Source organism: Moschus berezovskii, chromosome 28 (assembly GCF_049115385.1).
Source record: "Moschus berezovskii isolate FMDL1 chromosome 28, NW_MosBer_1.0, whole genome shotgun sequence".
Taxonomy (NCBI): Eukaryota; Metazoa; Chordata; class Mammalia; order Artiodactyla; family Moschidae; genus Moschus; species Moschus berezovskii.
Genome location: NC_142487.1, coordinates 30,255,175 through 30,264,913, shown reverse-complemented (window position 1 = coordinate 30,264,913; position 9,739 = coordinate 30,255,175). Strand labels below are relative to the sequence as shown.

General features: G+C 45.1%; 1 protein-coding gene across 1 annotated transcript; it reads left to right on the top strand.

Moving 5' to 3' along the window:
- The first annotated feature begins 1,804 nt into the window (after positions 1 to 1,804).
- LOC129549614 (serpin B3-like) lies at positions 1,805 to 8,820 on the top strand. Its single transcript, XM_055416840.2, has 7 exons — positions 1,805 to 1,991; positions 2,588 to 2,674; positions 4,346 to 4,474; positions 4,792 to 4,909; positions 5,953 to 6,095; positions 6,394 to 6,549; positions 7,917 to 8,820. Exons 1-7 carry the CDS (start codon positions 1,827 to 1,829, stop codon positions 8,319 to 8,321), a joined length of 1,203 nt encoding a protein of 400 aa, XP_055272815.2. The 5' UTR covers positions 1,805 to 1,826; the 3' UTR covers positions 8,322 to 8,820.
- Positions 8,821 to 9,739: the final 919 nt, after the last annotated feature.

Sequence of the window (9,739 nt, the reverse complement as noted above, 5' to 3'; positions counted from 1 at the left end):
GGGCATTTGAGTCTGTCCTCCTGAGCAAGAATCAGAAGCTGGTGTGCTACAGAGCAGGATGACCGAGAAATGTCTTCATGATGGACCTCAATTTATTTTTCTGATATATCTTTGTGTAAGAACAAGAAAACTGCCCCCAAAATGGCCCCTGTTTATTTACGTCTTGTTCCTCCTGAGAGCAGGTGACTCTGCAGGAAAAAGAGCTTCCCTTTCACATTAGAACTCAGAGACCAGCTGGGTGGCTGTCAGGAGGATGGGGTCACAGGGTGGACCGCAGCCAAGGTCCCGGTTTTTGGGGAAGGCAACTGATACCTATTCTCTATACATGGCTGAGACAGTTTGCCAGTATCTCTCAAACTGAGAGTTCGAAATATTTTCCTAGTTATGCAGAATAATTCTCAAGGACATTGTCAGGTTGGACCAGCTCTCCAGAACAAAAAATAGAAAATGTAAGCTATTTAATCATTTTTGTTAGAAGTGGTCTTAAGGACAATACAACATGTAAGGGAAGACAGATTTTTAAGGGCTACGTCTGTTTGGAAATAGTAGCTCAAGGCATGTAAAGAAGTTGTGCACTGTAATTGATCTTAGACCCAACAGGTATTTCACATGAGCTAGTGGTTGCAGTTCATGGTTTCTTCTGGGATGAGAAGGAAGTACAAGAATTGGACAATAATCTAATCTTCACTCACAGAGACTTTGTGCTTATGAAGGTGACAGTACCTGGTGAAGAAATCAGAAGTTGATCTACTTGAAATACCAGCTGCTTTGCTGCACTGGAGGCGGCTAGAGAGGGATATATCCAGGGCCGAGGCTCCGGGCACACGGACTTGCAGACCGCCTGCCCAGCTCCTCCAGGAACACGGGTAAGTGCTTCCAGAACCTCTGTGTAACTCCATGAGTCCTTTCTGAAAATAATAAGGATTATGGTCTTTTTTTATCCTGCTTCTATTAATATTTCTTTGGTATGGTGGTACTTCACTTATTATGTCAGAGCAAAAGTAAAACACCTTTTTCTCCTGATTCAGTTCTTAGATTATTTATTTATTTCCAAAAAAACCTTGCCTCTTTGGAAGCACATGTGATCGGGGTAGGATGTCAAAGACCCACAAATCCTTCAAGTAAGACCCTTCTACAGAGGAAGGCGCCTAATGGCAGATGGCTGAGTGTCACCACAGTGAGAGCCTTCTACAGAGGAAGGCGCCTAACGGCAGATGGCGGAGTGTCACCACAGTGAGAGCCTTCTATAGAGGAAGGCGCCTAACGGGAGGTGGCTGAGTGTCACCACAGTGAGACCCTTCTATAGGGGAAGGCGCCTAACGGGAGGTGGCTGAGTGTCACCACAGTGAGAGCCTTCTACAGAGGAAGGCGCCTAATGGCAGATGGCTGAGTGTCACCACAGTGAGACCCTTCTACAGAGGAAGGCGCCTAACGGCAGATGGCGGAGTGTCACCACAGTGAGAGCCTTCTATAGAGGAAGGCGCCTAACGGCAGATGGCTGAGCGTCACCACATCAGTCTTTGCCTGGTATCTGCTACAAACCATTTTTTTACCCAGTCTTAATGCAACCACTGAGGAGGAAAAGATAAAGATATTCTATTACTTTTTCACAAATTTTCTTTAAAAACTAATTTCAATAGTCCTCTAATTATGAAATGCATACTGTTCATTTTGAAAGGCTTGAAAAGTACGAAGAGGAGAAATGTTGATTGCCAGAATCATGCAACCCACATATATAGCATTTTACAGACTAGCCTTCCTTCACTACAGTGATTATAAAATGTGTCTGATGCTCTTCCAGGACTTCCAGACCACATCCAGCCACCATGAGTTCCCTCGGTGAGGCAATCATCCACCTTGCAATCGATCTGTTCCACCAGATCAGAAAATCAGAGAAGGAAAACATCTTCCTGTCCCCTTTCAGTATCTCATCCGCCTTAGCCATGACTTACTTAGGGGCCCGAGAAAACACCGCATCAGAAATGCAGAAGGTAGGTGGCAGCTGCCTTTCCGTCACAGGTTCGTGTGGCTTGTCTGCTGGCTGGAGTGCAGATGACCACAGGCCTGGCTGTCCCCGGGGGTCCCACGGGAAGCTCAAGCAGCCCCACGACTGGGTGGGCACAGAGCTGTGGGGGCGCACACTCTCCCACAGGGCTCCCCACCCGCCTCCTGTGCCTGGACTTCTTCTGGGGGCTGGGATGAACCCCTGCAATCGCCCAACAGCCAGGGGTGAGGCGCTAAAGGAAGAGCTCACTGGAAGGGAGGCGCTGACTAAAATCCATGGGAGACACCTTTCCATGTTTCCTGAGCGATGAATGTAAAATGAGACACGATTCTTTAAAGTGGACAGCGATCAAGCAGCTTGGTGTTTTCCACACATCGATTGTGTTCTTTAAGGACGAAGTTTTCACTGAACATTTCTGTGTGCTTTTTCTTTGTTTCCTCTTGATTTTGTCCCAGTGAGGGGCATTTATTTGGTATATAGTTTTGTTTGTGGGTAGTCTTTTGTCCTTCCATTGTTTCTTTTTTACTTACTCTGATGTGTATAGATCGTTACAGTCTCCTTGTCCCACTCCGTCTTCTCCAGGTCCTTCACTTCAATGAAATCACAGAGAACCCAAGAGGAAAAGCTACGAGAAATCCCGTGAGTCAGAGGGCATTGGATGCAGAGGAGGTCGTACATCCAAGAGGATCATAGCTTAAACCGGGGATTTCAGATAAACTGGGAAAAGTCCATTTTAAGAGGTCATGCCAGGCAAAATAGACTGGAGAGAGTTGTTTCTCAGTTCACGTGTGTGTGCATGTGTGTGAAATCATTTCAGTTGTGTCCTACTCTTTGTGACCCCACGGACTGTAGCCCACCAGGCTCCTCTGTCCATGGGATTCTCCAGGCAAGAAGACTGCAGTGGTTGCCGTGCCCTCCTCCAAGGGATCTTCCCGCCCCAGAGATTGAACCAGCATCTCTCATGTCTCCTGCATCGGCAGGCGGGTTCTTTACCGCTGGCACCACCTGAAAAGTCCTCCCATGTCACATTACACACTTATCTACTTCCCTGGGGGCTCAGACGGCAAAGCCTCTGCCTGCAATGAGGGAGACCTGGGTTCAGTCCCTGAGTCAGGAAGATCCCCTGGAGAAGGAAATGGCAGTCCACTCCAGTACTCCTGCCTGGAAAATCCCATGGACAGAGGAGGCTGGTGGGCTGCAGTCCGTGGGGTCACAAAGAGTCGGACACGACTGAGCGGTTTCACTTCGCTTCCTTTCATCTATTTACTTCATATCTTTGTTTTTCTGAAAGTAGAGAAGCATATGCTTAAAATCGGGGGCTCTGAAACCTGAAGGAGCTTCAAATAGTGATCTGCTGTTCAGGAATGAGGAACATGGCAAAAATACGCCGGCTCTGAGCCACAGTGACTTCATCCCAATTAACCAGGGACAATAAAAGGTTTGCTGCATCACATGCAAATACATTCAAACAGGACAGCAGGGCCAGGGTATGGAAACTCTGATAAAGGTTATATATCATTATTACAGAATAAAAATGTAAGTATGTTAATAACATTAGGTTGCTACAATTATATAGTTTTAATTAACTCTTAGATCAAGAGCAATAAGCATATCATCAAGTGTATTTGGGAGTATTTTGGAAAATGAATGAGAGCTACAGTTTATCTGAATAGTCTAACACTCTTAGCCAGAAAGCGAGAGATTCTGAATTGAGACAAGCCTACATTGAAAAAATTATCTGCATCTCCTTGGAGAAGTTTCTTAGCTCTCTGAGCTCTCCTGTCTTCACGGCGCTGGAGGCTTAGAGATGCTGAGGCGCAGCTGTTCCCAGTCTATCTGGCACCCACTGTTGCTACTGGGAAGAGGGCTATCACAGTGAAGAACCACAGATCACAGTCAACAGGTCTTAGAAAGTAATCCCTCAAAGGAATATAGCAGGGCATCAAATCACAACATAGGATGATATACAGATTTCATGTTCTCACACAGCTGAGGACTGTTAGAAATTCTCTGTGGCTCTAGCCCTCAAAGAGCTTATGTTTCGCTGAGACCTTTGCCCTAACCTTTGGAGACAACCGAGAAACAGGGCAATCATGGAATGCTGATGCAGCTCTAGTTCAACAGAGAAAGGCTGGAGTGTGTTAGAGCAGGAAGAGGAGTTACCCGGAAGATTCAATGTAAAGATTAGGAAGGCTACATCCAGTGAGACACATCAGTTAGGGGAGATAACCACAACCATCATCCCTGGGGATACCTCTAGACACGGACCTAACAGACCCCTGGGGGTGTAGAGTTTACACTGATAGAGAATCCAATGAGCTCACTTTTTGATGTCTGAAGGTTGAAAAGCCAGGAAAAGTTCATCATCACTTTCAAAAGCTTCTGATGGAATTAAAGAAATCCACTGACACCTATGAGCTGAGTATCGCCAACAGGCTCTATGGAGAAAAGGAGTTTCCGTTTCTCCAGGTGAGTTTCCTGGTCTGTCACACCTTTCGTCTGCATCCCGGCTCCTCAGGCCCCATCTCCTAATGCGGGGTGGGGATGTGTGCAGAGGAGCCTGGGGACCCACATAGGACATTTCTCCCAGGTCTGCTGGGCTCCCTTACAACAACCCCACCTGCTGGAGTGTCCAGAGGCTGATAGCACACCAGTGAGGGGGGGCTAGGGATTGGCTTAAAAAGAACTCTGCTTGATCAGGATTTAACACAATTTAATTTGGGAATACCTACATAGTTACTGATAAATTACTTTTCATTCCTGCTTTCTTCCTGCTCATGTCATAGGAATACATGGATAATGTTCAGAAATTTTATCTAGCCACTGTGGAATCTGCTGATTTTAAAAATGCTGCAGAGGAAAGTCGAAAGATGATTAATTCCTGGGTGGAGAGCCAAACCAATGGTAGGTTATGAGAGAGTCACTCATTAAAACCACTGTTGAGTCCCCGCTGTGTGTGAACACAGTGCTGGACCGACTGGGCTGCCAGGAGCGGGGTGAGACGAGATCGCAGCGGGTGGGGAGGCCCTGCAGGGGGTGGACGGTCCACGTCAGTGCGGAGAGAAACAGGCGGGGAGGCTCCCAGGACCAGCCCCCTGCAGGCACAGCCGAGTCTGGATGACAGTGTCTTTGTGGATCCCAAGTCTCTGCTCAGACTTCAGGTTGATTCCCAAGTTTTTCTTTTAATTAGAGGCTTAACGTCTGGACTATGATCCCTAAGAGAAGATATTAGAAAGGATCCCTTTGTTAATTGGGAAACAACCTTCTCTCCCCCAAACCACCCTTTCTGCAGAAATGACCCCCTCCCACAGGACTGTCACAGGCATCCTCCCCACCCAGGGCGGGTGGCTGGACAACGTCTCCATCCCATGAACCTTATCCTACCTCCCTTCCTAAATAGAGGACTAACCTATAGCAACTCAACCTGGAGAATGAAGATGCAGACTCCTCAGGGAATGGTGTCTGCCATGTGCTCTGGATTACTGGGTGCCTTTTGGTTGTCCAGAAGAATATTCTGGCTACTTCTTCGGAATATTGAGCTCAAATTTCAAAAGACAGAGAGGGAGGAAGGAAGGAAGAAAAGGAGAATGAACACAGGCTGGAGGAAACAGGAGAGGACAGAGGGAGGCAGTGAGGGAAGGATGCAGACAATTCGATTTGTGGAAACTAGGTCTAAAATCAGCTCATCGGGTTTCCTTGTGAGATGACTGAGGTCCCCACACACACAGACGGCACACCTTCCCAGTCAGGAGCAGGGGCGTCTCCGTGAGGGCGACTCCATCAGGCTGGGGCCATGAGCAAGGCCTCACCTGGTGAACCACTGGGCAGGGAGTCCCTCACGGGATGACTTGTGTGAATATTTAATCATCAGGTGCAACTGTCTAAACATCTTCCAGACAAACCACTCGTGCCTTTCATGACAGACCTTTGGTTTTCTGTCTTTGCAGGAAGAATCAAGGATCTGTTTCCCAAAGACTCCCTCGACAGCTCTACTGCTCTGGTTCTGGTGAACGCCATCTATTTCAAAGGGCGGTGGAACCAGGAATTTAAGAAAGGAAGTACTATGGAGGAAAAGTTTTGGCTGAACAAGGTATTGTCTGTAATTAATTTACAATAATGTAACATAGCTCTGTGTACAATGTGAAAGTTAAATACGTATTTGATCATTTCTTCTATAACTGCTAGTAGAAGGAGGATCTATCGAGGCTGTCTTTTTTTCCCTTTATTTAGTTGGTAATAGTTGGAGAAACTCTTGTCTCTAATTCACAGGTTTCCCAGACCATCTCTTAGAAGGAAGATGAGAGTTTGGTATCTCAATAAGATTATCTTTTTTTTTTCTTTTGAACTAATGCCCATTTAGCACTTTCTGCCACATGAATTTATTGCAGGATACAAGCAAACCTGTGCAGATGATGAAACAAACCAATCATTTCAATTTCGGGTCACTGGAGGACGTGCGAGCCAAGATCCTGGAAATCCCGTACAAAGGCGAAGAGCTAAGCATGGTGGTGCTGCTGCCCAGTGAAGTAGACGGTCTGCAGGAGGTAAGACCTGGTGCCTGTGATGCTTCCTGCTCTTGCTTAGATTGCTGGTGACACAGGGCCTGTGTGGGCTGCGCACGGAAGCAACGCTTACAGAATGCTGGTGATGCACCAGAAGAGCAAAGTACTAGGCTGTGTCGTTTCTTCTCTGTTGAGTCTAATGGAAAATCATGAAGGAGAACTTGGCATCCTGTCACCTTCCCAAAAAACGACCTTCCAGTGTGATATGGAAGAATATGTAGAAAGTCTTAACTTCACAGGCCCCAGTAATAGTCTGAGAAAACTAGAATATCATTTCAAAAAATAATATGCTTGGCTCACACGTTAATATTTTGCAACCATCAAAACCTCACCTATTCCAGTCTATTCATTTGAAGACAAGGGAAACTAAGAGTCAAATGTGGATGACTCATGGAAACTTTATACGCAAATTCACTCATGAACAAAATCAAACAAAGTAAAACAATGCTGAGCTCCATTCTGCAGGCTGAATCACGTGCTTCGTAGAGAGGAGACAAACCAACCTATCTTGATGCTCACTTTCTATTTAGAAGTATTCTCTCAGAGTTATTTGGAGCCCCGTTGCTAAGAATTAAAAAAAAGTAAATCTTCCTTTTAGCATTGTTATATTACTTCAAGATAATTTCTAAAGAAACCAATAACAATATTTGGCATATAAAAGTCATTCCATAAATGGCCATCTGCAATTACTATAATAGCCAGTGATGCTGAATTTGCAGTGAAGTTGCCACACATAAAATATATATGCGGTAGCTTAGGGACTAACACACAATGCTTAAAAATACTAATTAAGTAAACACATATACTGAATCTCTACTTAATGGTGGTATTATGTAACAATTTAAACTTGGTTAGAGAAACATATCTATACAAGAAAAGGTTTCAAATAGGTCAAGCAAGTAAAAGGAATAATAATGGGCTGTACACTGTAATTATATCATGCAAAACTAGGCAGAAAAAGACATTAACAAGACAAGACTATCTGAAAATGAAACATGCAGTGATCTGGCAACTTAAGAAGTGAAGATATATAGTTCATCTTTTACAAAATACATTTATTTAATGGTTCTGCTGTTATGTATGGGCATATATACAAATATATATACAGAAGGCTCAGTTTATCACATAAATATTACAAAATATTCAGCTTATAATATACAATGAGATTACATGCAATATATAAACATTATATGTGTATAGTATAGAGAGTTTATGTGTATAATATAACTGAATCCCCTGTATTCATGTTTACTGTTAAAATAAAGGTTTCCCAGATGTTTCCAACCAAGGTTAGGTGGGCTCCATGACCACTGAGATTCCTGACAGTTATTCCTTTTCCACTGTTACAGCTTGAAGATCAGCTCTCTGCTGAGAAGTTAATAGAGTGGACGAGCCCACAGAATATGGGGAAGAGACAAGTGGATTTATACCTGCCTCGGTTTAAAGTGGAAGAGAGCTACGACCTCGTGCCCACACTGCGGGCCCTGGGGATGGTGGATGCCTTCCGTGATGGGGTGGCCGACTTCTCGGGCATGACCGGGAGCCGCGATCTGGTGGTGTCAAAGGTCATCCACAAGTGCTTTGTGGAGGTGACCGAGGAGGGCACGGAGGCCGCAGCTGCTACTGACGTAGAAATTATTGTAAGAGCAGGAAGAAATTCTGAGAGTTTCCGCTGTGATCACCCTTTCCTGTTCCTCATCAAGCACATCAAGACCAACAGCATCCTCTTCTGTGGCCGAGTCTCTTCCCCTTAGATGTCCTTGGCCAGCGGCCACACTCAGGGACATTCACAGAGCTGCTCCCGGAGCGTGAATGCTGGTGTAACAGGTTCCCTGGATTCGTTTTCCTTTCCAACCTCATAGTCATCTCTAAGAATATAATCGCTGAAAGAGCATGTCTGTCCTCCCTCTCTTTCCACAAACACATGTAAACCTACTCTATTTCCCCATGGAAACTTGCATTTGGACAAAATGTTCAACATATGATAAAAGGATATATCAATAGTCTATCTTCACCTCACTTTGAAATAATATATCTGCTGTTTCAAAAATCACATCTATTATTCAAATCTACTTGGCTAGACCTCCACATTTATTTGAGTTTAAGTGATATGGGGGACGCTTACGAGCAGAAAATGTTTGCTCTTATGAAACAGGTGATCAATAAAACAGTACTTTTTCAGTTTACTCGATGCTTCTTTTTCTTCCTTCTTTCTTTTCAACAAAGTACAAGTGGCCTGTCACACACTGGAAAGATAATTTGGAAACATGAATTTATAAAAATAAAAATTAAAAACCAGAGTAGAGCATGATAAGCTTGAAGAAGTAGGCTGGAACCAGAATGTGAAACGATTACAGCCCATGGCCGCCTCAAATATTGGAAGGAAAGTGAAGCAAGGAAAACTCTCCTACCTTACTGGTGGGGATACAAGAGGGTATGATTTTAGGCTTCCCAGGTGGTGCAGCAGTAAAGAATGCAAGAAACGCAAGGGACCTGGGTTTGATCCCTGGGTCAGGAAGATCCCCTGAAGAATGAAATGGCAATCCACTCCAATATTCTTGCCTGGAGAATCCCGTGGCCAGAGGAGCCTGGCAGGTTACGGTCTGTGGGGTCACAAAGAGTTGGACATGACTGAGTGACTGAGCTTGCAATCGTAACTTGGAAGTGAACACAAATAGGACCGAGTGGGACCTTCCTGGTCACAAAATCCTTTTCTGTCCCAGGTTGTTATTCGTAAGAAAAGGTTTTAGTCTCCCAGGTTTTCCTGAGTGCCAAAGTGGAAGTCGCTCAGTTGTGTCTGACTCTTTGTGACCCCACGGACTATACAGTCCATGGAATTCTCCAGGCCAGAACACTGGAGTGGGTAGACTTTCCCTTCTCCAGGGGATCTTTCCAATCCAGGGATTGAACTGGGGTCTCCTGCTTTGCAGGAGGAATTTTGACCAACTGAGCTATGAGAGAAGCCCTTGAGTACCAAAAGGTGGATTCAAAGAGTTGCTAATCAGGCAAGGGAGGAAATGCAGAAAGAAAGGAGGAATGATTAAGAAACTACAACATGAACACGGGATCCCGGTTCCCCTCAGGGGATATTCATACAGAACGTGGGATCCCGGTTCCCCTCAGGGGACATTCATACAGAACGTGGGATCCCGGTTCCCCTCAAGGGACAAAC

What these genes read in the sequence shown, in the direction of transcription:
- LOC129549614 (XM_055416840.2), top strand. Translation starts at nt 1,827, where the DNA reads ATGAGTTCCCTCGGTGAGGCAATCATCCACCTTGCAATCGATCTGTTC. An exon ending in AGGAGTTTCCGTTTCTCCAG is followed by an intron (nt 4,475 to 4,791) that starts GTGAGTTTCCTG and finishes CTCATGTCATAG; the next exon opens with GAATACATGGATAATGTTCA. An exon ending in AAGTAGACGGTCTGCAGGAG is followed by an intron (nt 6,550 to 7,916) that starts GTAAGACCTGGT and finishes CCACTGTTACAG; the next exon opens with CTTGAAGATCAGCTCTCTGC.